The sequence below is a fragment of the Cebus imitator genome, unplaced genomic scaffold (assembly GCF_001604975.1).
Source record: "Cebus imitator isolate Cc_AM_T3 unplaced genomic scaffold, Cebus_imitator-1.0 Scaffold302, whole genome shotgun sequence".
Taxonomy (NCBI): domain Eukaryota; kingdom Metazoa; phylum Chordata; class Mammalia; order Primates; family Cebidae; genus Cebus; species Cebus imitator.
Window position 1 is genome coordinate 1282568 of NW_016107617.1, and position 27302 is coordinate 1309869.

General features: G+C 35.6%; 1 protein-coding gene across 3 annotated transcripts in view; it reads right to left on the reverse strand.

Moving 5' to 3' along the window:
* GRM7 (glutamate metabotropic receptor 7) overlaps positions 1-27302 on the reverse strand; it is an 879080-nt gene that overhangs the window by 604619 nt on the left and 247159 nt on the right. For all 3 annotated transcript variants that reach the window (XR_005196076.1, XM_017502857.2, XM_017502854.2), the window contains exon 2: positions 7600-7816. Coding sequence is in view for 2 of the 3 variants with exons in the window: in XM_017502857.2 (XP_017358346.1) it covers positions 7600-7816 (217 nt within the window). In the remaining variant the exon portion in view is untranslated. The remainder of the gene's footprint in view (positions 1-7599; positions 7817-27302) is intronic.

Here is a 27302-nt window from a genome sequence, read left to right on the forward strand (position 1 = left end):
AAAAGCTTTTCTTTCATCCAAATTTACACTGTCGTTGATTCTGTGTTAATTTATTAATTGGAATAGATGTAAAAATGTTGTGCTTTTAAAAAGATGAATGTGTACATCACAATACAAAAGAGGACCATGAATTTCAAAAAGAGAAAGACTGTGCAAGAGATAGCTTTCTGTAAGGTGTCATGTTTTGAAAAAATAAAGTTAGCTGGTAGTCCAGAAAGAAAGCAGAGCCTCTGCAAAGGCAAAGGATATCCACAAACACACCGAAGATCGAGTACAGTAGGGTAAGGAGTGCATGTATGGGGGCTAAAGGTGAATATGAAAAAAGGATAAATATGGGAATGAGACTGGAGATTAAAGCAGATGCCAAGTCATGAAGGACCTCATGTTTCATGCTAAACATCTTTTTCTTGATCCTCTGTGGAAGGGGAAATAAGGAACAGATACTGAAATGACTTCATTTGTGTTTGAGAAAGATTATCTAAAAAGCTGAATGGATACTATGTTGGAGGGATTATTCTGGAAGAATGGGTGACCGCTATAAATCAAGGTGAATAAAGTGGATCTCAGAGGTCCTTCTCATGATGGGAGGAGGGGACATACTCAAGAGGTGCTAACAAGCAAAGCATAAGTTAACAGCTAAAATGTTATGCTAACCACTGAGGATCCCAAAACAAATAAATGCAAAGTCTTTCTTGAAGAACTTACAGTTAATTTTAATTTTTAAAATTGTTTATTGTACTTTAAGATCTGGGGTACATGTGCAGATCATGCAGATTTGTTACATAGGTATACACATGCCATGGTGGTGGTTTGCTGCATCCATCACCCCCTCAGCTACATTAGGTATTTCTCCTAATGCTATCACTCCCCAAACCCCCACCCCCTGCTATCCCTCCCTTAGTCCCCTATTCTCCATGCCCTAGCGTATGATGTTTCCCTCTCTGTGTTCATGTGCTCTCATCGTTCAAGACTCAATTATGAGTGAGAACATGCAGTACTTGGTTTTCTGTTCCTGTGTTAGTTTGCTGACAATAATGGTTTCCAGCTTCATCCACGTCCCTTCAAAGGACATGAACTCATTCTTTTCTATGGCTGCATAGTATTCCATGTATATATGTGCCATATTTTCTTTATCCAGTCTATCGCTTATTGGCATTTGGGTTGGTTCCAAGTCTTTGCTATCGTGAATAGTGCTTCAATAAACATATGTGTGCATATGTCTTTATAATATAATGATTTATAATCCTTTGGATATATAACCAGTAATGGGATTGCTGGGTCAAATGGTATTTCCAGTTCTACATCCTTGAGGAATCTCCACACTGTCTTCCACAATGGTTGAACTAATTTACACTCTCACCAACAGTGTAAAAGCGTTCCTGTTTCTCCACATCCTCTCCATCATCTGTTGTCTCCTGATTTTTTATCGATTGCCATTCTAATTGGCATGAGATGGTATCTCAATGTGGCTTTGATTTGCATTTCTCTAATGACAAGTGATGAGCTTTTTTTCAGGTTTGTTGACTGTAAAAATGTCTTCTTTTGAAAAGTATCTGTTCATATTTTAAATATAACTAAAGATAAATGACATTATAAGAATGTAATTTTGTGTCTTAAAATTGAATTATCAAATGTTTAATATCTACATTTAAGCTGGAACCATCAAAAACCTCATTAAGAAAACAATCCACCTAGTTTTTAAAATGTGTCAGTTTTCCATAATCACCATGACCTAGAAAGGAAAAGAAAACAGAATGCTTGAATTCAATATAGTTGGTGGTGTTAGGAATTACAGCCTGGTTGCACCATGGTGCTGTCAGTTTTATATAGGAATGTTGAGAGGAAATAATGGTGTAGATTCAGAGTGAAAGCAACTGTGATAAACCACAGAAAATAGACCTAGGATATAATATTTTATGGCCTTCTAGCAAAATTACACATTGTAAGGTCTTTCTCTACATGTTTCCTTTGTTCCTTAAGAGCAAAGGGGAAAAATACAATTCTTCCTACCATTAAGAAATAAGCATTGAATGCCTTCTATGTACTAATAATTATCTTAGATAATAGAAACACAGGACAATGTCCTTGCTCTCCTGAATCTTACAGTAAGTTGCATAGACTGGCGAAGGGCAATGCACACAACAAGACAGAAGACTGCAACTGTGAAGGAGAGCATAGAGTGCTCCAAAATTCCATAGTAGGCAAAATCCCATAGTAAGCAAATCCATCTAGCTCTGTTTTTTTTTTTTTTTTTTTAGATGGAGTCTTGCTCTGTTGCTCAGGCTGGATGGAGTACAGTGGCACAATCTTGGCTCACTGCAACCTCCGCTTCCTGGGTTCAAGCTGTTCTCCTGCCTCAGCCTCCCCAGTAGCTGGAATTACAGGCATGTGCCACTATGCCTGGCTAAGTTTTTTGTATTTTTAGTAGCGCTTGAGGTCTAAAAACTGAAGGCTAAATAATAGTTAATAACAGTTAATCAAATCTTCCTCTAAGTATTCTAGGAAAGAATATTCTAGATTATGATGAAATATTAATTAAAAACAAATTCTAGAGTTTATCTGAATAATAATAACTACTTTATAAGAACAATTGAAATACAACTATGTTAAGTGATCACCATGAAACACCAAAAGGATAATTCTTGTTAAGTTTTGAGAAGTCGACATGTATGATGGTAGCATAGCAGTAACAAATGTTACTATTTGTGCTGTATTGTGAAGCAGTGTCTATGAGATTTTCCTGAGTAAAAGTCATATATGTAGTCCTTAGTCTTATAGTGCTTGAATCAGATTTGTTAAAAGGATCTGGAACTTATTAATGTCACATGCTATCACAGAGATTTACCTTGACCCTCACTTAGATAAAGAAGTTTTTAATGTCTAATTTAGGTCATTTATGTCTACCTGAATTTTAAAGCACATTGAGAGTGGATTTTCTCTCACTCCCTGCAATATTAAGAAATAAATTGTCTTTGTTGCTATTGCATGTGCATTCATTCAAATAAATAGGGCAATTTATGCAAATATAACTATTTTACAAGCTCTCATCATCTGAGAAAATCATGTTACAGTTCTCTTTGAAAGTTCAACTAGGAACAGCATCCATGCATATTTAAATCTGCCAGGACTATACTTGAAAGAATAATTATTGAGGTTTTCTTTGACAGCTTAGAGAGAATGTGCCTAGACTTCCATGTTTTAAACCAATTACATGGCCTCTGTTAAAGGATGCCTTCTTTTCTCTGACATCATTGTCTTGATTTGTTCTATCAGAAAATAATGAAGAGGCACTCATCCGTGCACTGTGACTGTGTACGTGGTGGAGACGCTTTAGGCTCTGGTGTAAAAGTAGCCTCTCTCCCTCAGGATTTAAGTCTAAAATAAATTTTGAAGCTAAAGCATTCTAAAAGGGTGAGGAGGAAAAGAATCACAATCTTCAAAGTCAAGCTGTTCAGAAAGAATGCAAATAAATCCTTCCAAGCTACCAGTGGGACACAGAAACAACGTCATTGAGTCTATGCACCCTGTCTCTCTCTTTCTCTCTCTCTCTCTCTCTTGCTCTCTGTCTCTCTCTCTCACACACACATATATACATACACATATTCTACAAACATAGGACAATACAAATAGCTCACTTCCTTTTCTTCTTATCCATCTTACATGGTAGGAGCATGTTAATAAGAATAACCACAACTTAAAAATAACCCTCTAATTACAACTCAAGGCGGATAACATCTATTACTCAAGTTACTTTCAAAGTTTTCAGATTCAAACAACTCTACTTATATATAGGGACCCAGTGTGATGCACTGTAATCAGATATTATTTGGTATTAAATGCTTCCTCATGCATCATTTTATATATTCCACCAACCTGGTGAAGCAGAAATCATTAATTTCATTCTTTCTGTGAGGAACTTCAGGCTTGAAAAGTTAAATCATGTGTCAAAATTGTTAAAATAGAAAATGTTGGAGTCCATTATTCAAATCCAGGTTTTTCTGACACCATAACCAGTATGCTTACTTACGTTTGTGCCACGTCACCTCACCTACCCATACACAGTGGGTTTGTAACTTTTTTGAGGGTTTTTTGAGACTGCAGGTAAAGAAAAAGTGAACATTGAAAATTACCCTGGAGAATTCCCTAACCATGCATACTGCCCAGAAATTCCAATAGATAAGTTTTTCTTTTATTTTCATGTTCAATTTTTTCTTCAATTGAATATCAGAGGAAGGAGATGGATTATTTTTAGAGGTCAAGGGATGTGTGTCTTTAAATAGCAGAATCAGCTTTGCAGCAGCAAGATACAGGCATCATAAGAGGCCCACAGAAATGAAACTCACTGAATGTAGTTCGTGTTTTCTCTAGGCCATACCAAAACTGAGCAGACTTACTCCACACCATTTAAACTAATTTCCTCTCCTTCTTTCCTCTAAAAGAAGGGATGTTTGCTAAGCATATAAGTTAATGCATCTAAATCACTTGCACATGTGATATAGTTCTGATGAATTTTATAAGTATGTACCAAATACCATAATACATATAAAAGAATACTTATTAAACTTATTATCAAACATATCAAATGCTATAATATGTACAAAAGAGTACTTATTAAATGCTTATTATAAATACATAGCAAATACCATAATACTTATTATTAATACCTTGAAAAGGTATTAATCTTAAAGGCATCACTTAAATGTTCACTGTTTCGTTGCATTTCTGCAGCACCAGCTGGCTTTTTAGCTACTCCCATCCTCAAGGGGAAAGGCTCTAGGATGGGAAGATTACATTCAAAGTGGCTGCCACTGATAGAATTCTTATTTTTTAGCTGGCGTAGGATTAGCCAAAAATATAAGCTGGAGAGTTCAGATCATATAACAGCTTTTCCTTTTTGCAGAGTCATTATATGTAATAGCAAACTCAGATATTAATGTCTTAAGTTTCTACCAAATGACACCAGGAATAAATAACCATATGAAAGTCACCATTGACCAATCTATAGAATATAGTTTTTTATACAGACCCAGAGCAAACATTTTTCTTCATCCCAAGGCAAGGAAAGCTGCACTTTACAGAATCATCAACTCGATTTTTACCTCATGAACACTGTAAATCTTTTAACAGAATGAGCACTGTTTTGCCTTTGCTTCATCCAGTTAAAAGACGTGGATGAGCCTGGAAACCATCATTCTCAGCAAACTGACACAGGAACAGAGAAACAAGCACTGCATGTTCTCACTCATAGGCAGGTGTTGAACCATGAGAACACATGGACACAGGGAGGGGAGCATCACACACGGAGGTCTGTGGGGGCGGACTAGCAGAGAGACAGTGGGGGGTGGGGAGTTGGGGAGGGATAACATGGGGAGAAATGCCAGATATAGGTGATGGGGATAGAGGTAGCAAACCACATTGCCATGTATGTACCTATGCAAGAATCCTGCATGTTCTTTACATGTACCCCAGAACGTAAAATGCAATAAAATATATATAAAAAATAAAATAAATACATAAAAGTTTAGTGTAAAATTTGAGGATCACTTTTAACAATTATATAGCGCAAAATGGCATCTGTCCTTTATATCTAAGCTTTACCTTATTATTTTACCCATATTTTCATCATATTTTATCTATTTTATTCTATCCTGGTATTTTAGATATTTTTCAAAGTCAGCCTCCAGCCTTAGTTTGATCAACATAGGATTCAGAAAAACAAAGAAAGAAATAAAAACACAGTCATCAAAAATGATTAGATTCCTCTTTGGGGATTTATGAAGTCAACCGTTAATGAGTCCTATAAATCACAGAATGCCACGAGGCCAGAGTTAAGAATTCTTTCCTAATCAGAAAGTTTCTGAGTTACTGCATAAATTTTTCCCTTAAGAATGTAGCACCTGGGGCCATAGTAGAAAATGAGACAGACATGGTCTTCTATAGTCATGATGATTATATAGAAAAAAACCAACCAACAAATAAAAAATTATACTAACCTGTGATAAGTGCTATGGGAGAAGACACTAGAAATGTAAGACCAAGTCAACAAAACAAAAGAAATTTTTGTGAGTGCTGCATTTGAACCTAGAATTGCTGGTCAGGACAAGACTTGACAATTATTAGAAGCTATCTAGTCAGCTGTGTTAAGTCAGAAGGAAGAGTATAAGAATATCACAGATCTCCTGTGAAGTTCTGAAATTACAGCTAATGATGCACTGAATTGAAAACATGGGATTGGTCAGGCACAGTGGCTCACTCCTGTAATCCCAGCACTTTGGGAGGCCAAGGCAGGTGTATCATGAGGTCAAGAAATGGAGACCATCCTGGCCAACATGGTGAAACCTCATCTCTACTAAAAATACAAAAATGAGACAAAATTCTCACACTTAGAAACTTTGAAAAATGAGACAAAACTCTCATTTTTCCTCTCCTTTTCTGCAGTTCCAGCTACTCAGGAGGCTGAGGAAGGAGAATCGCTTGAACCCGGGAGGTAGAGGTTGCAGTGAGCCAAGATCACAACACTGTACTCCAGCCTGAGTGACAGAGGAAGGCTCTGTCACACACAAAAAAAAACATGGAATTTATAAAATAGCCGTAGCTTCTTTCTTTTAGCATCATCCATGTCTGGAAGCATTATATATGTCTGAGAATATCTGTAGCCTGACAGTCAAATACTTGAAGCTATATTTTCAGAATTTATGACATCTTTCCTTATAACATGGAACTCTCTTTCTATTGCTTTGCTTGTTTGTTTGCTTTCATGGTCAGTAAACTGTACTGGTAAATAACAATTTAAATTGCATGAAATGCTTACAAACACTAAGCACCCAATTTTAACATAAGAACTGTATGGGAATATCTAAGCATGCATATTTGTATGTATTTACCATATCTAATACATCCATATGGGGAAACCTGAATAGCTATTGTCAGTTTCTAAGTGTGAGAATTTTGTCTCCCTTTTAAAAATCTGCCCAATGGAAGGCAGCTGGCCAAATATTTGAACCCATTACTTCCAATCTGAGCTAAATAAACAGACATAAGAGAATCTTCTCCAAGTGCTGCTAAAGAGAACTGTCTCAAAATAATCTGAAGTTTGAAAGACTGTTTGTCTAAATACATTCTACTGCCTGGACAATTTATTTACTTTTGTTTTGGCCAAGTCATTCAGAGGAATTCCAGGTATTCTTCGAATCAAAGTGGCACTGTGATTGCATTCACATAATTCTAAATGATTCCCTCCATTTTGGAAAGAGGCAGAGAGAAAAGTTTCCATGGGGGAAGCACATCCAGCCACATTTTCCCACATTTTCATACACAGGCTAGAATCCACCCTATCACCAATTTTGCAGAAGTAAGATGTTAACTTTAGTACGTAATTTCTTCATTTATTCTATTAGTACTCAAGGGATCTCAGTTTCTCAATTTCGAAATCTCTTAAAAAAAAAAAACCCAATTCTTACAAATGAAGACGTTACAGGTGTACTTCACAGGACTCTGGGAATGTGAATCTGTACTGCTTATTCAATAAAGCCTGAAGAGAACTCTACAAGCCACAGACATGTGAAGAGAGCCAACTTGATCAGAACAATCTCATCCTACCTGCCTCTTTGGAAATCTGCGTGAAGGACTCCACACCTTTCTCTCCATAACTTCCTTCGGATGCGAGGGTAGACACATAATTCCAGCCAAGGGCCTTTACAATGTCTACCATGGCCTGGGCTTGGAAGGAATCGGGCGGCACCACGCGAGAGAAGAAGTCATAGCGCCGGTCATCACTTAGCTCGGGTGCCGTTGATGCGTAACTAATCTGGGGGATCTGCAAAGACAAGAAAGAACCATGTGAGAGTGCACCATCACAATGTGAAAGACTCATTTATACTTACAGCAATTTATTCAAAATAAAGGGCTTGAGCTGCAAAGGGGATATATGTTTTGCCAAACACCACTGTGTAACTTTAGACCACCTAAATGCAACCATCTGCTTCTTCTTTACTGTTATCATACTTTAAGTTCTGGGGTACATGTGCAGATCATGCAGGTTTGTTACTTAGCTATACCCATGGCATGGTACTTTGCTGCATCCATCTCCTCATCATCTACATTAGGTATTTCTCCTAATACTATCCCTCCCCAACTTCCCCACCCTCTGCTCTCTCCCCTCTAGCATCCTTGACCCCCGACAGGCCCCAATGTGTGATGTTCCCCTCCCTGTGTCCATGTGTTCTCATTGTTCAACACCCACTTATGAGTGAGAACATGTGGTATTTGGTTTTCTGGCTTTGTGTCAGTTTGCTGAGAATGATGATTTCCAGTTTCATCCATGTCCCTGCAAAGGACATGAACTCATCCTTTTTATGGCTGCATAGTACTTCATGGTGTATACATGCCACATTTTCTTTATGTAGTCTATCATTAATGGGCATTTGGGTTGGTTTCAAGTCTTTGCTATTGTAAACATTACCACAATAAACATACGTATGCATGTTTCTTTATACATTAATGTTTTATGATCCTTTGGGTATATACCCAATAATGGGATTGCTGGGTCAAATGGTATTTCTAGTTCTAGATTCTTGAGGAATCGCCAGACTGTCTTCCACAATGGCTGAACTAATTTACACTCCCACCAACTGTGTAAAAGTGTTCCTATTTTTCCACATCCTCTCTAGCATCTGCTGTCTACTGATTTTTTAATGATCGTCATTCTAACTTGCATGAGATGGTATTTTGTTGCGGTTTTGATTTACATTTCTCTAATGACCAGTGATGAGCTTTTTTCCATGCGTTTGTTGGCTGCATAACTACCTTCTCTTGAAAAGTGTCTGTTCATATCCTTTGCCCGCTTTTTGATGGGGTTGATTTTTCTTATAAATTTGTTTAAGTTATTTGTAGATTCTGGTTATTAGCCCTTTGCCAGATGCATAGATTATAAAAATTTTTTCCCATTCTGTTGGCAACCATCTACTTCTTAGCAGCACAAAATTATTGACTTTCATGTCTTGCCTTTTTATTTCCTCCTCTTCGGAATAAGGGAAGGAGGTTCACATGGGAATTCCAAAATTCCAAGGTCAGGGTCATGGTTATTTAGAAGAAAAAGTTTTATGAGCATTATACCAAACATCATGAATCATGCTTACCTACTTATAAACCAATGAAAATAAAAACACAGTCACCTGACTGGAGTGTATATAAAGATTGGTTTAGTTGGCACAGCTTGTGAATACTGGGTGGATATCATTAGCTATCTAACATCAATTGATTGCTGATGGTCTCCAAGGAAATATCTAAGTAAGTCACAAGGATTTTCTAATTTATTCCTCTTAAGAACATTTTAAAGTAGATCAGTAACATTCTTTGCCCCAGAAAAGGGAAATTCCCCACCCCCAAGCATTCACTCTAGTGGTCTTTGCACTCTGACTGCCTTTCCTCAAAACTTTCCAGATTGCCTTGGATACTGGAGGAGAACTGGCAGTACTGTCTTGAGTGGAGTCTGCAAGTGTCTCTGATTCCCATATTTTCCCTTCAGGGCACCTTCTGACCTGGACCCCACATGGCATTTCCCAAATGTCCTGAACAACTCTAGAAATTTTGCCTATACGGATCATCTTAGGACTGCACAGGCTCCTTGAAAAATCAAATTACCTCCCTTAGCCTCTGTAGTATTTATTTCTTAGGATCATTGGAAATTGGGCTATGTGAGTAGTCCTAACACATCTACTTTGCTAAATCAAATTACACATATGGAAAGAGCTGCAAAAAAAAAAAAATGTCTGCCTGGGGTCTTAAGCAGCCTAAGGCTAGCCCCAAAGTACTCAACAGATGAGAAATCTGGCTTGGCCCCTAACTTCGGGACTCCTATGCTAGTTACCTCTTCAAAGCACTGCAACATTTACCCACTTCTGGGTCTTAATTCTACCAAGCAATAAACAATGAGTGGTACAATTAATTTTCATGTAAGAATGATCAACTCTGACAAAATTCTGCTTACAGACTCTCCCAGGATTTACTCCTGCTTTATCACAAAAGCTTTCTTGGTTGTCGAAAGGCCAGTTGATCTTTTCTCAGACCAAGAACAAAAGTGCAGTGGAGGTCAAATATGGTAAAACCAAGCTCAAGTTGATTCTTCAAGCCCTGAAAATTCTACTCACTATTAACCTATTTATCTTTCCTTTGTAGTTTGCCTAAAGTGTACCAATTTGCCATTTTTTAAAGTTAGTTTCCACCTCTATAAAGATCATTGCTCCACCAACATTTCTAGGTCGGCATTAGAGTTAAGTCCTGCGGCCCTGAAATCAGAGGATCCACCATTTTCCATGAAGCCTGTCCATGATGCAGTTCTGCTCTATGACCATTGGAGGGCAGGCTTTCTGCCGCTAACTTAATTCAAATCCAGTGTGAGAAAGCCTGCATGTCTCCTGCTGTGTGTTTTTACCTGAGCAACTTCTCAATTATAGTGAGGTTTCGAGCACGTAAAATAGGATTTGGTATTGAGAAGATGTGAGATCAGAGTTTGACGTTTCTGTTTGCTAGTGTTTAATTTGGTGAACTATTTCACTTCAATGAGTGGTTACATCATTAATAACAAGTTGTTCTGAGAAACAGGGAAAATGAATGCTCATTGCTTTGCTTGATGCCTGGAACAGAGTGGTTGCTTAATTCAAGTGAATAATAATCATCAAGAATGGCATGATTTTCTTTCCTAAAGTTATCCATCCCCCACATTTGACTTCCAAGTTCTCTGCTGCACATTATCACAAACATTCTCCACCTTGACCTATGGCAATAAAATGTTTTTACATATTCCTATCACTACTTCTTTCAAAGTAATACGTATTGTTTATCCAACTCTTTATTTTGTGCCAGCCATGTTCTAAAAGTTTTATATGCATTGCCTTATCTAATTGTCAGCAAATACTGTGAACCGTACTATACAATACCACATTAGACTATATTACAGTATTATTAACTCATTTTACAAGGGAGGAAATTGAGGCTTGGAAGAAAAATATTACCTTGCCTCAGGTCATAAAGCTATAAAACACTCACAACTATGATGCTTTGCTGAATTATTCCTAAAATATTTAAAAAATAAGCATTAAAAAGGAAGGCCAGTAGATTAATGAAATCCAGGCTAACTCTGTCCACATCACTGACTACATAGCCACTAAAAGTTATTTTACTGGTCACTCTTAGACTGCTGTTCAAAGACCTTATATAAACGCCTCAGTAAAGCTTACAAATATCTTAATAGCATGAGTTACCTATGTGTCGATTGTAGTTTGGAGGTTATAAGTTTTAGGTAACAAAAATATCAACTGAATAAAGGCTTTGGAGAGAAAAATAGAGAGAGGAAGGAAAAGAGGGAAAAAGAGAGGATTTCCCTCACAAGAAATAAAAAGAAAAGAAGCCAAGCATGTCAATATATTTCCATCAATCTGAACTTGTGGAAATGTAAAAGCTTCATGCTGTTGCACAGATGCCTTTCCTGCCAAAATCCCTCTGTATCTTTGAAAGAGCGCTAATAAAGATACATTCAGCCCTCTACTTAAATTTGCATTTATGTAGCTACTGTAAAACATCAGAATTGTGAAGTGCCCAATGCAATGCATTTTCTGCACTGTGCCCCAAATTTTAGTAATGAAAATCCTGGGGAAACAGATTTCTTTCCTCATTCCTGAGCACTCTTTGAAAATGGATACTATCTGTGGTCTCTCCCTTCCAGGGTAAATAAGGAATATCTCCTCACTTAATACCGATATTTCTCTTTAGGATCATGTGTATACCCTCTATCAGTGGTACTTATTTAGACACTACGAATATAATGATGCAAGCATAAGGATTGAAAGACAAAATGGAATTGACTCCGCTATAAAAATATGGCTTTATGAGGCCATCCCTTGTAGCAATAGAGATGAAGGACTGGAACAATTTATGTAACCTATGAAACATGATGTTGCTTATTTTCCTAGCTATTATGCGTCATGTTTAGCTATTTGTTTTCAAGTTAACATTAAAGCCTACATAGTAAATATTTTGAGTGTTAGTACTGGTACCTACAACTGATCAAATGATAATTAGTCATCTTTAGCAATTAACTTCCATATTCACTCTAATATAAAGATATACTTTCTCTTTCTACTATTGGAACTTTTCTCTCTGGCCAGTCTTCTTTGGAAACGGAGGCTTCATCTTTTGATAAAGACAATTTAGCACAATAACACTCTAGCTATTTAAAAAGAGAGAGTCCATCTTTTCTTAGGCCTTTTGTCTTGAACTTAGAAAGCTTAAATACTTTTAATCTTTATCACAGGACCACATTGTCATTTTATTATTATTTTCTCTTCATAAAAATTTGCCTAGTGCACACGATTTTGTTAATAATGTGCATCAAATAGGACTACAAAACATCTATAACCTATTCTATTTAGAATAAGTTTGTGCTTTTTAATAAAAATTAACATATGTTATTTATTAAAAAATGAAGAGAAGCACAAGAAAGCAGGTTAATTGTAATACCTAGATCACTGTCAACATTTTATTTTTTTTAATTGCCTTTGTGTGTATATTTGGTTATGCACACATATTGATATGGTTAGGCTTTGTGTCCTCACCCAAATTTCATCTTCAATTATAACCTGGATAATCTCTGCAATTTCCACGTGTCCACAGACCAGGTGGAGGTAATTGGATCATGAGGGCAATTTCCCTAATGCTCTTCTCATGATAGTGATTGAGTTCTCACAAGATCTGATAGTTTTATAAGCGACTTTTCCCCCTTTGATTGGCACTTCTTCCTGCTGCCTTGTGAAGAAAGTGCCTTGCTTCCCCTTTACCTTCCACCATGATTGTAAGTTTCCTGAGGCCTCCCCAGCCATGCTGAACTGAGTCAATTAAACCCCTTTCCTTTATAAATTACCCAGTGTAAGGCAGTTCTTTATAGCAGTGTGAAAACAGACTAATACATATATATAATTATTATGAGCTTATAAATATTAATTATTAAAATATGGATATTAGTCTCCCGTTCCCTTCCTTCCATCCTCCTTTCTTTTTTCTCTTTCTCTTTCTGGTTGCATAATATTTTGCTGCATGAATATTTAACCTAACCTAAACCTAACATTCATTGTTAAATTTAAAACTTTTTCAAGTTTTCAGTCATTATAAGTCAAAACAAAATCCTCAGAGCTAATGTAAGTCTTTATACATACCCATGAGTATTTCCTTGAAATTATATTTGAGTCCCTCCACCTGAAAGTGACAGAATCATTTGAGGTTTACATTTAAATCTTTCTCTGTATAAAATTACTTTGGGCTACTAAATACAGAAAAATAATAATCTAAATGTTTTTCCTTCCAAATGGTTAGCTACTTGATTTAGTATCATTTATAAATAATTACATATTTAATGAAAGAAAAATATATCTTTTGCTCTATATTAAATTTTTAAATATCCTTAGGTCTTTAAGGTGTGTCTTCTACTATTTCTTTTTTTTTTTTTTTTGTCAAGTCTCGGGACAATGTTTTACTATTTTAGCTGTTATGAGCTTAGAGTATTTCTTTTTTGCTTTTCCAAATGCTTTTGCAAATATTGTATTTCTTCTTATGTATGGTCACTGTTATGTCTCAACAGTTCGCCAGTCATTTGAGAGATATTTTCTTAAATGTTTAGAACCAAAAATAAGATGAAAAATACTTAGTGGCATCTGCAGTCTTTGCAGATTATTTTTGAGCTGTAGCATTCAATGATTAGCCAAACCATCTACAGCTCTGTTTTAACCCTTACCCTCCTGCTTCTGTAGGGCCCAAAGATTGGCAAGAGATAGAAGCATTGAATTATCCCGTATCTTTCTGAACACTTATGCAGAGCATGCACATGGCTCTCTGGATTCCCTGATATATTCAGAAGTCCTTTAATGAAAGTCTTTATTTCTCCATGAATCTTGATCCTCGGCATCTTCATTCCTGGGTTTTTTGTCTGTCTGCTGCTTCTCCCATTCTCCACCCCTTTCTCCAGGTGGCTGTCCATTGTATAATGCCCTTATGGGCTTTTGACAAATTCTGTCCAGGAGGCCTCCAGTCATGACAGAATTCAAAGTGGGGTAAAACAAAGGGAAGCCTCTAAGCCAGCATTTCAAAGAACTGTGAAAAAGGTTAAAATATACAACCACAGTTTATTGGTAACAAGGTCTATGTTGATCTTTCTGGCACTAGCAACTAAACCACCAGGAGCATGGCCACCACCAAGCTAGGGTATAGGAGGTGGTAGGTGGATAAGTAAAAATGCTATACAATTTCTTAAGATATTTAGTAGTCTCCTCTTTATTAAGGACTCCCCTGGTTGTTGTAAGGTTTTGTTTTTTACTTTCAGTTCTGGGGTACATGTGCAGCTCATGCAGGATTACATAGGTATACACACGACATGGTGGTTTGCTGCATCCATTCCCCCATCATCTACATTAGGTATTTCTCCTAATGTTATCCCTCTCCAATCCCCCCACCCCCTGCTATCCCTCCCCAATTCCCCAACCCCTGTTATCCCTCCCCTAGTCCCACCACCCCTAGCAGGCTCTGGTGTGTGATGTTCCTCTCATTGTATCCATGTGTTCTCATTGTTCAATACCCACTTAGGAGAGAGAACATGTGGTGTTGGTTTTCTGTTCTTGTGTCAGTTTGCTGAGAATGATGGTTTCCAGCTTCATCCATGTCCCTGCAAAGGACATGAATTCATCCTTTTTTATGGCTGCATAGTATTCCATGGTGTATATGTGCCACATTTCCTTTATCCAGTCTATTATTGATGGGCATTTGGGTTGGTTCTAAGTCTTTGCTATTGTAAGCAGTGCCACAATGAACTTATGTGTGCAAGGATCTTTATAATTGAATGATTTATAATCCTTTGGGTATATACCCAGTAATGGGATTGCTGGGTCAAATGGTATTTCTAGTTCTAGATCCTTGAGGAATCACCAGACTGTCTTCTACAATGGCTGAACTAATTTACACTCCCACCAATGTGTAAAAGCATTCCCATTTCTCCACATCCTCTCTAGCATCTGTTTTCTCCAGATTTTTTAATGGTCGCCACTCTAACTGCCATGAGATGGTATCTCAATGTGGTTTTGATTTGCATTTCTCTAATGGCCAGTGATGATGAGCTTTTTTTCAAGTGTTTGTTGGCTGCATAAATGTCTTCTTTTGAAAAGTGTCTGTTCATATCCTTTGCCCACTTTTTGATAGGGTCGTTCTTTTCTTGTAAATTTGTTTAAGTTCTTTGTAGATTCTGGGTATTAGCCCTTTCTCAGATAGGTAGATTGCAAATTTTTTTTTTTTTCCCTTCTGTTGGTTGCCTGTTCACTCTAAGGATAGTTTCTTTTGCTGTGCAGAAGCTCTTAAGTTTAATTAGGTCCCATTTGCCTACTTTGGCTTTTGTTGTCATTTCTTTTAGTGTTTTAGTCAAGGACTTCACGAACTTAGAGTATTTCGAGGCCATCTTAGTTGCAACATACTCCCTCTTCAGAGCCGTCCTTTTAAAAATGATCATGGATAATCACATTTTTAATTTTCCTCATAAGCCTTAGGATAATTGTTTTTAGGTTCACAATAAAGTTCCATTAGGATTTGATGAGAATATACTACAGCTATAAATAAATTTGGGTAAAATTTATATATTTACAACATTTTATCTTCCCCCATGGGAAATTATCTATTTTTATCTATTTGGTTGTTCATTCTTGCTCTTCCAAAAATCTTATCATTGTCTCCATGTAAACCTTGCACATTCCTTTTTAAATTTATTTCTAAATAATTGCTATTTTCATTGCATTTTGTATGAGATAAAATATTCATTTTGTAATCTATTTATTACTGCCATATAGGAATCCATTAATTTTTATAGATTTTCTGTGTCTTCTACCCTTGTAATAATTCTTATTAGTTGCAATAGCTTTCAGTTGATTTTCTTGGGATTTCCATGTAAGCATGTTATAATGATTCAGTTAGTTTTCTAATCATATCAGCTAGAGTTTCCAGAAAAACGAGAGTGTTAATGGGAATAATCCCTTTTTCTTTTTCTATTTTTAAACAGTGAGGATTTAAAAACCAACAAGTATTATTCTAATTTCTTAACTTGAAGAAATATATAGTCAAATTAAGAATTAAGCTTATCTTTTAAAAAGTTTTATTTTGTCAATATAAAATCTTAACTAGAACTCTTAGAACATTTCTTTGGATTTAGAAAGACACTTTTAGAATGGAAAGAAAACTCCTAGATGATAAGGACCAAAGTCTCCCCCTCCCATATAAGTTTCAGTTCAAAAATACTGTGGAGACCCTTACACAATCTCTGTGTCACCATCTATAGCCACATTTCTTGAAAGCAGTTTTTAAAATATTTTCTATTGATACAGGATGCTCTTATTCTTACTTGAGACATAGAATTGTAATTCCTCAGGATATCTAGGTAAAGCTAAGCTATTCTATGAACAATAGCAAAATAACAATACTATAAATTATCGTTTACTGTCTTCCCATGTATGAAACATCATGCTAAGAGCTGTAATGCATTATTTTAATCTTTACAACAGCACATTAACATATTTTCTATTTTTCTGATTTTACAAAGAACCTATGACACAGAGAGATCAAGAACCACTTTGAAGGTTACATATAAGTAAGTGACAGATCTGGAATTCACTTTAAGCACATCTGTAAATTCTTTACTCATAAGCCCTGTGCTACAATTCCTCTTTAAAAGAACATCATTCTGATTAGAAGGGCTTACTATTTGTTTTATTTCCCCTTCCTTTATAACATGTTCTTCTACCTGCATTGTGTGATATTAGTTAAGCATTTCTCTCTCCTTCTATGACTTGGAAAAGTCAACCACTTCATTTTCTTTCTGACTTACTACCTACCTTTAGTCTTACAACTTCTCATTCTCTCACATGAGAAAGATAATGAAACACCCAAAAACTTTTTTCACCTATTTAAGAGGGAACTTCTTTCCATATCATCACTAATGCTTGTTTTATTTTGTAGTTTTGATAATAGCCATCATAACAGGTATGGAACGATAACACATTGTGGTTTTGATTTGCATTTCTTTGGTTATTAATGATGTTAAACATGTACCTGATGGCCATTTATATGTCTCCTTTGAAGAGATGTATATTCGGGTCCTCTGCCCATTTTTTAATTGGGTTGTTTTTCTGCTTTTGATTTGTGTGAGTTCTTTATATATTTTGGATATTATCTCCTAATCAGATATTGGTTTCCAAATATTTTATTTAGGAGGTGTTTCCTTATGTCATTGTTTTCTTTGCTAAGCAGAAACTTTTTAGTTTATGTAGCCTCATTTATTTATTTTTGCTTTTGTAGCCTGAGCTTTTGGTGTGATATCCAAAACAAATCATTGCCAAGGCCAATATCAATGACCTTTTTCTTTTCTGCTGACTCATCACCTATGAAAGTATCTTTACAACCAGCTATGTCGGCACATCACTCTAAACTATACATGGATCTAGAGTTCTGTTTGGGGAAGAAAATGTATTTATTTTTTTGAAGATACTTTATTATAATGTAGTCAATTTTTTTTAGAGTAAAGATCTATGCATGAATTCACTCTCTTATGTCTGCAATACATTTCCCAACATCTAAGCTGTCTCCTCTACAGAAATCAAATTTTCCTCTATGCATTTTTTAAATCAGTACTTTTTAGAATGCTATCGGCCTTTTGGCTTCTATAGCACTACTTAACTTTAATCACTAATTAAAACTAAGTTTTTCATTTTTACATTGATACTTCAGATTCATTTACAAATCTGAAAGCCATGAGTTGCTGTGTTATGCTAGATGTTGTGATTACTCTAATGTCACAGAACCAACTATTTCCAGCATCCTTGAGGAGTTCATGCAGTAAAAAGAAAATATGACAAAACGCCCAAATTTGTGTGGTGTTCTTCCTTTCTCTCTTCACCAATTAAGAAAATCAAATATCTGTAACACTTAATCCCTTTAGAGATTAAAAATAATAGCATATATATTTATATATATATACATAATTAGTAACATAAAAAACTACAAAAATATAGTAAAGGTGGAATTTTGGTCACACTTAACAGTAGTAGTTAAGTCTCTTTAACATGCCTACACTTGTCATTGTGTGGCTTTAGTATCTTTTTGGGTCTTAACAAGCAGGTAAGTTTAAATGTGTTTGAATCACAGACTATGTCTTAGGAATCTATTCTGCACTTCCTTTGATTTCTTTCTCTGAATTTAATACATGTCTCCATTGTTTTCATACATGAAGGCTTACCATTTAGATATATGGTAACATATATTTGCAGTTTACTAATAAATGTAGTGCATATCTAAACTAATTTTCCCTTTGCTGATTTAAAGAAATTGTGAAAAAAACCCTCAACTTTATACCAGTACTTTTCAATCTTTAGTCATTTGAAAATGTGCCTCATATTTCTTTCCAACATGCTATACCACTTTATATATTCATACTATCGAATCCATTATTAACATTTTCAACTTCTCTTCTTTGCTTAAAGTACAAAGAACTGTCTTTTTATGTCTACCAGTATGCCTATAAAGTGATTATATATTTATTTTAATGTGATAGAGGAATATGTAACTATTAGTATTATCCATGGAATCTTTGATATATAAAAACATTTTCTTCTGATCTACTATATCTGTATTTTATTTTATAGCTTCTTGGCTTTTAATGATAATCTTGTTGATTGTGTATGTTATCACCTATAGTTTATAACTATATATTTGCATAACTGGTTTTTAGATTAAAAATTTTAATGCATCTGTGTCTAGGATCTATTTTTTAGGTATTATAGACTAGGACTTCAATTTTGTGTCTTGTTTCTGAATGGATAGCCAAGTGAATAGCCAGTGTTTTAAGAACAAAAAGTATTTACTTGCATGTCATTATCACTTATATGCATTTTATATAAAATTATATGTATACAAACACAGGAATTTTAAAAATTAAAGCACTACATAAATTTTATCTCATGCTCTTGGATGTCTTATGAAATTCACTATTAATGTATAAAATATTTACATTTCCTTTCCTTAAAGAAACTCAGTCTTCTCTGATGTGTTGTCTACAAGTTACTATGTTATTTCTCAGTTTGAATGAACTGACAATAATTTGACTTATTAGATAAAATGGCATGTATTTGTTTCTCCAGGAGTGAAGGGTAGACATCAGGTGGATTTTTCTCATCCTGAATGACCATTGCTTCCAATACTGGGCCACCAACACCTGCATGTCTATACTCCTCTATGCTTTTTCTGCCTTTCAGGTTAGATGCAGTACTAATTTCACTTCTCTATGTGGGCCTTCAAAGAGTTGTAAAAGCATCCCTCTTCTCTAAGTTTTTTTCTCAACTCAAATCTCCTCAATTTCTCCAGTTATTTCTATCAAGACACTAGTCAGGTGACATCGATGGCAAGATACAAAACTCATTTCAAATAATCAAGGTTTGAGAGGAATTCTCATGCCTCAAAATTGTCATATAAATTTTATGTTGAAGTCAACTTTCCTGGCCATTGTTAAAAGCCAACAGGGAATAAAAACAGCAATAAAAATCATCATCTTTCAAGTCATCAAGTGTAATGTTTCCCAAATTCAGATTTTACTCTCAAGATAGAAAAAAAATGTTCAATTCTCTGTTTCTAATTTTACCTTTAAAATATTTATGCAGATTTATGTTTCTTAGAATTCTTGTAAGTCTAAGAGAAACAATGCTAGGGAAAAAACAATTTTAAGAGTAAGTTAAAATGGACACCTAAATAACTCATATCATATACACCTTATATATACTTTTGAGACATAAACATTCATATCTCATCATTAAAATTTATTGTGGTCGTTGAATTACTTTGGTGGACTGAAAGAATGATCAAAGTTAAATTATATCCAATAAGCAACACACAGTAATCACTAAAAGGCGCTGAGGCCCTGCCCTAACCTCTACAGTGTTTGTCCTAGAAAGCACAGTGAATTTATAGGAAGGTCAGTTGATGGGTTCTTCTGGAACATGGTAGTTTTCTTTGGTAACCAGTGCCACAGTTCTAATTAAGCAATTATCTATATCATTATCTATTTATTGTTCTTTCCATTCCCTGAGAGTATTTACCTTTATGGAAGACAGAGACCTTGCTCATCATTGTTTCACTGCTGGATACCACTCTACTGGGAACAGAATAGGAACTGTTCAGTATTCATTGAAGAAATAGGTATGCCAGGAAATGGGTAAAATGGAATAACCTAAGAGAACAGATTTCTTTGACCTGGTCCTCATCCACAAAGTTCTCATTTTTTCTTTTCCTTGGCACACTTTTTTTGGGGATTTTCTTCCTCAACATTGGAAGGTAGGTGAAAGAAAGCTATCATTTGGATGCAAGATCAAAGTTGAAGCGACCAAGGAAGTCATTTAGGAAGCTGCTCACTCTGTTTTTTCTTAGGCCTTAGTTTCTGACAACTGAGGCAACATAAACTATGGTATGCCAGGAATCAAACATTGCAAGTCATAACTATGATTTGTCATTTTAAAGAGGCAGATTCTGCCCTGCCTTTTCCTTAGCTTCTCTCCCCTCAGGAAACAGGCTGCCAGGCCCATGTAGAAAATACAGTGTTTATGGTTCTGGGTCCTCATTGTTGGCTAAATGTCTCTACTTTATGTTAAAATTTATACTGTCAAGTTAAAATAGATAAAAATGAATAAAAATAATTTATTAAACAAATCCAGAGAAAATAATTATATGTCATTTCTAATACAAAATGAAATATTATGAATGTATGATGCACTTCTCTTTTTAAATGTTGACAAGACAGAGCCAGGTTTAATTTTATTCTATAATTATCACATAGTAAACTGCTACTAGGCAGAAGGACCTCCTAGGCTTAGAAGCATATTCCCTTATGCATCATCTTGCCGTCAACTTTTGTCACTGAGGGCTCAAGTCCAGATGTCTTCTAGAAGACATTAATACAAATGTTTAAAAAAATTCAAACTTTCCACCACTGCTTCATTGCAAGCTTAATTCTCATAAAAATAAATTTCTAAATATTTACATAAAGGAAGAAATTATTTTATTTATTCAGAACACAATGAATGTTCTGAAATTGGTTTCATGCATGTTAACTTTTTTTCTTTTTGGATTCTTCCTCTGTATATTTTCTCTCTATATTATATTCTTTCTCAGTATATTCTTCCTTTGTATATTAGAGTCTTTCTCTTTTTATTGTATTCTGCTTTAAATTATAAAGGCAGTGCCTATAGCAAGGACAGTCACCTGAGGAATGTCTTAGTTTTTGGAAGACGAATGTGGTTCATTTGTTCCTGGGGGATTTGCATGTTTGGGCAATACAAAACTGTAATACAGAAAGTCAAAACAAAATTCACTAATGCTAGTTCTAGAGGTAGTTTCCACAAAACTTGTAAAAGGCAAATTTTTGAAAGTATGATGTGCAATTAAGATAATGCTTCAGTGTACCTGTTGAGATATTAATGAACTCCCAGTGGGGCATTATTAAGTTCACAGTTAGCAGTAATTTCGCTCTTAGTTCTTACTAAGCTTTATTGATATGGATCCCCCAAAAGGAAAAACCATTGAAAAACCATTTCAGGCTCATTCTTTGAAACATCACTCCCTTCAATTTATACTTATTTCCTCTCTAGATGTCATCTCTGCTCACATTAGGATGGACAGCAAATCTATTTTGGGAGTAATTTAATTTTCATTAATTTATTCTAAACTACTGAGGTATAACTAATAATCTTGAATTAGTTTAAAATTTGGAGTTTTACACAACTTTAAATTACTCATGATTGAGATTATCATCAATTATTGTAACTTTTTTCCTCACTTTTCATCTCTCTAATTACATAACACCAAACACTTTCAACATTCCGTGAGTGGTTTGTAACCATTTTCTTGAAAACCAAGTAGTTTTGTGTGTGGACTGCAAGTCATATTTGTTATAGCACATGTTTAAAAGAATGCTTATTGCTTTACTAAATCTTTATATGTACTAGGTATTGTGATATGTGGTACTTTACATATACAATCTCATACATTTTTGCGACAACCTGTTATAGGTACAAATATTATTGTCACATTCACTGAGCATACATGCACCTTTCTCTTGGTTACAGTTCCCATGTTGGCCTGAGGAACCACCTTTTCTCATCCCTGAATTCCTGTGTTAGGGAGACACGGCTGTACTTCAGAATCTAGATGCTGGTCTATGTGACACAAGTTGGCCAATCAGAACATAGGATTTCTTTAGCCACAGGATTGACTCAAGAGATCTTATATGGCCTGATCCAGACTAATATGAACAAGTGAAATTCAATATAAAGGTGTGGTCAGAATTTCTAGATGAAAGAAATTTTTAAAAAATATAATACCTGAGAGGAAACCATGTAAGTCTATGGTTACCGATGATGATGATGATGATGGTTTTGCCGGGCAACAGTGGGGAAATCTGGTTGTCTTACAAACCTCACAGTTTGGGAATATTAGGCTCAGAATTAAAAATAGAATATCACTTAAAACTTCTCTCATCCCATTTTTTTATAGAACATAAAAAATAAAGAAAAAGCTGTAACTTTTGTCTTATGGTTAATAACTGCTAAAATAGCAATAACATGTGGCTCTCATCGAGCTAGACAAACTCCCCAGGACTGTTCCTCTATCCAGAAAAATGAGGTTAATCTGACGATTCCAAGATATATCACAGGATAAATATGAAATACTTTCAAAATGAAAGTTGCACATGCCATCCTAACATAGATCGCTATTTTGTCTGGTGCTCTTTGCTTAAATAAACATCCTAGTTATAAGCATGGGAGGGGTTGCATGCATGTGTATAGTATGTAACTAGGCTTTTTGAGATCATCTGTAGATAAGAGAAATAATACTATTTTCTGTATTACCACGGCATTCAATGACATAGTACAATAGAGGTCTTTCCATCCAACATGGTACCCTAGAAACCATCAGTGTACACTTACCTAAAGGAGCAGAGATAAGCCAAAGAGAAATAAAATTTATGACCTCTCAGCCTTCTTCCTAACCTTAATTGTCTATGAACAGGTCAATAATCTAGGATTAATCCCCATAGACAGCCGTATATTATGAAACAAAAACTAAACAGACTGAAGATTTCTATTAATATTTTTATATTGATTTAATATGATCCTAGACTTTTTCCAAGCCTCAAGGGCCAGCATCTCATACATAGAAATTTGGCTTACCAAACACTAAAGGTTGACTTTTTGGGTATTTTGCTAGCAATATAAATGTCAAATCTCTGTAGAGCAGGATTTCTCAACCTTCAGGTGATGTTGACATTTGGGCTAGCTAATGCTTTGTTGTGGGGGCTACAGGGACCATCAAGGGCAATGCAGGGTCTGTGGTAGCACCCTAGCCTCTGTCTACTAGATGCCAGCAGCATATTTCCCAGTTGTCAAAGCCAAATAGTTCTTTTGACAATGCAAAATATCACCTCATGTGCACATGGTATTGGAGGTGGGGGAGCATTGTCACAGTTGGGGACTACTGGGCTGGAGATATATCTGTGCAAAAGGGAAATCTCAATCATCACTCTGTTAGTCACAAAATGAAAACAAACTAAAACACTATTTTTCATGTTTTGTATACTCTCTATAGTTTGCACATTTTGCTTTCTACTTGCCAAACTTTCTCAATTATCAGAGCTCCTTATTTTTCCTAGCCACCTTGAATCATCTGGTGTCTCAGTAGAATGCACAGTGACAATACTGCTACAGTGCTAAGTCTGTTACATGGACAAGGCCAGGAACTTCTTAGAGACAGCTTTTCCAGGAGAGAATGAGATTACATCCACATAATCTTCTGAGAGCAATCACCACTTTCATAAGTATGTTCTAGTAAAAAAAAAAAGTCAATTTTTTGGGAGGGTTGAAAATGGAGTGTTATGGTTTATTGAATATTCAAGTAAACTACATGGTATGCTGTATGCCAATTCTAGTTTTCAAAAAGTTAGTGAACAATAAAGTGCACCTAACAGAAATGCTACCGAACATGGTGAAATCTTCACTTAATGATTCAGAAGACACTTTCAGAGCCAAGCAAGCCTTGGACACATTCATTCTCATTGCAAAAGACCACAGACGTAGATGTTCCAGAAGGTGAAATTAAAACTGTGTTGATGCTTTGATTCTCTGAAAGAGGCTCACTTGTCATAATTTTTTTATTTACTTTATTCTTATATAAAGGAGGTTAGCTATGCTTTCTTTCTTTTGTTAACTTTTGATATGCCTCAGAGTCAATGAAAATGAGCATTTAGTGTTTCTTACTACCAAAAAAAAAAAATTTGTATGATTTCTGCATGGCAAATAATTCCTTACTATTTAATTCAGGTAATACAATACCACATCTGTAGCATATGACTTTTTTTTTAATATTTGTATATCTGATGTACTGCACATATAGTAATTAATGAGGTAGACCAGCTCTACCTATGCTGGTGGGAGCCCAGGAATTATTTAAATAATGAATTAATAACTCCATGAGCATACTTATGTGTTTTTACTCACTAAGTAAGGAATATAATACGTAGCCTGTACAAAGCATATTTTACCCATAATCCCTTTCCCCCAGAATATATATTTTAATCTCATATGGTTATTTTTCATCAGTAACCACATTGTTTGGGGAGGGGGGCACCAGTCTAAATAAAATACTAAAATGTCACTGAAGAGAGAACAACTCTTTAAAACTGGAGGTTTAGGAAATATATGAGTAAGAGTTGTTGTTTAAGCCAATTAGGAGAGAGGAGGCAGATTTCCTTTAGCAAAACAGCAAATGAAAGCCTTTCCCAATGAAGAGAAATGGTGAAAGCAAATTCATAGAGGAACGAAAAAGGCTTCCTTTGAAGAAATGAGAGAAACTATCCTAGTTTGAGGGTAGAGTCCATTGTCCCACTTGATTTTCAGCTGCAGAAATGGATGTGGCAAGATGATAAAATAAACAAAATTAATCCCCATCTAAATTTACTTTATCTATTCTTCTATTATAATAATTATTCTTCTGGACTAATAAAATATACAGAGTATTTGTAACATATATTACTGCATTCTTGTAAGAATATGTAAGAGAGGCTCAGACACCTCAACAGCTACTGAGACCTAAATACTCTAAAGTAATATCTAAGAGGCCCTTCCATGAGGACACCAGCATCACTCCCCCAAGGATTCAATTAGAAAAAGTGTCATTGATTCTTCAACAAGGACCCTGTGACAAAAGCTTTTCATGGTTCTGTTTGACATTTGAAGTTGGTCACTCCTTGCTGTTAGAGAGAATAAGAACTTTGCTCACTTTGGTAATAAGAATCACTCCTGTCTACAGATCACAGGTCATGGTGGAAGAAGCAAAGCTGAGCATTTGTCTTTCTATTTTTTCTTTCTCAGTCCTTCTTCCTAACTCCTGGATGAATATGTAAGAATAGAAAAGGGAAAATAAATAATAAAGCTTTGGAAGGGAAATGTCTTAGCCTTAGAGTCACAACGCTAGTGAAGTTCATTCAGAGCTAATAGATCCTGATATAATTCCATGTGTGTATATGTATGTGTATGCATATGCATATGTGTATGTGAAGAAATATTTACTGCAAAATTTCCAAGGTATTGTCAGGCTGGAGTAACCTAGTAAGTACCCTTCATTGCACATTGTTGGAAATATTGATTTGTTCTAGAATCTAACATTTTCAATATTCCTTCCCTACAGGGAGAAACTGACTTTTGTTATCACATCACCTGCCACCATATCATCTTCCAATTACCATGATTGCATCTTTTTTACATGTAATTGCATTTTAGGTTGACTGCTTCCCAGGGAGATTGAGGGAGAGAGAGAATGTCATCAATGCCAGCATCACTAGGTGTATTTTAACAAGTTTGCTTCAGGGAAGATTTTGAGATAGAGCTACTAATCCTCTCCATAAGGCATGAATTCTTAATAAAGGCAAATCTTGACTGGATTTGGGAATTTTGTTCTCTTCCTTATCGTGGCCTTTAGACTCAAGGCTCTGAGGGACATTTTTGCCAGGACAAGGTATCTCAAAGGGTCAAGATTGGGATGTTAGTGCTAATGGAGTCAGATCTCTACTTTTATGGAGGAAAACAATGCTCAGAGAGGAAAAATAATTTACCAGAAGCCACACTGCCATAGAGTTAACAAGAAACAACTTGAATCACATCCCTTGACTAGGTTGTATGGTGATGTTTCCAAAAATCTATACTGCTCTGCCAAAGTGTTTAGTCCCTCTGTATATTCAATTTCAAAATTTTTAAGACTCCTTTTGATGATTAAGCGATACCAACTATTTACTGGTTTGTCTGCCAAAACAGAAAATAAAACTAACAATTGCTTGAAAATATGTTTATGTCTTTCTCACATAAAGTAAGTTGACGGGTAAAGAGTTCAGAGCTGGTATGACAGTTCCAGTCACCAAGGACCAAGGTGATTTCTGTTGCCCTGTCCTAGCATGTCAGTTCCATTCTCAATGCTGTTCATAGTTCCAGATGTCTGCTGAAGCTCCAGCAATCATGACCTCATCTCAAGCAGTATGAAAGGGGATATGGAGAAAGACAAGTGGGCAGTTGTTTTTGTTGGGTGAAGTCTTTCCATGTCACCTTCCCCCTGGGCACACAATCCTTCCACCTATATAGCACTGTCCAAAATAGTCTCCTGAATAACACCTAGTTGCAAGAACAGAGTTTTGAATAATGTAATTTTAATCCAGTATATTGTCACCTCAAATCAAACTTAGTTCTTTGACTAAGAAAGACTAAGGAAGAGAGAAGGAATGAACATTATCTGCCACAATCACAAAATATGGATAAATGTTGATCATGTGCAGCTCTAGGCTAGAGAATTTATAAACAGATAGAGTTGACCATTTATGTGTGGCTAAATAGATCTTTGAAGTATTTGTGTAGATGGCAAAGAAGACAAGTAAGCAGGCAATAATCCTCTAGTAGGATATCAATTGCATGTTGACCAGAGGCAGCAAATGATGTCAAAAGAACAATTCCATTAGGGCCATCTTGCAATGACCCCCAATAGTGTTTCTGTTTCCATGAAAGCATTCCAGCTACAAAATGGGTATACTCCTAATGATACTGTCTTTATAACATACCAACTCTGCTATGAACAACCATGAACATGTACTTAAGCATGTTCAACTTTGTCCTACTAAAGACTCTTTTTGAATTTTTAACATG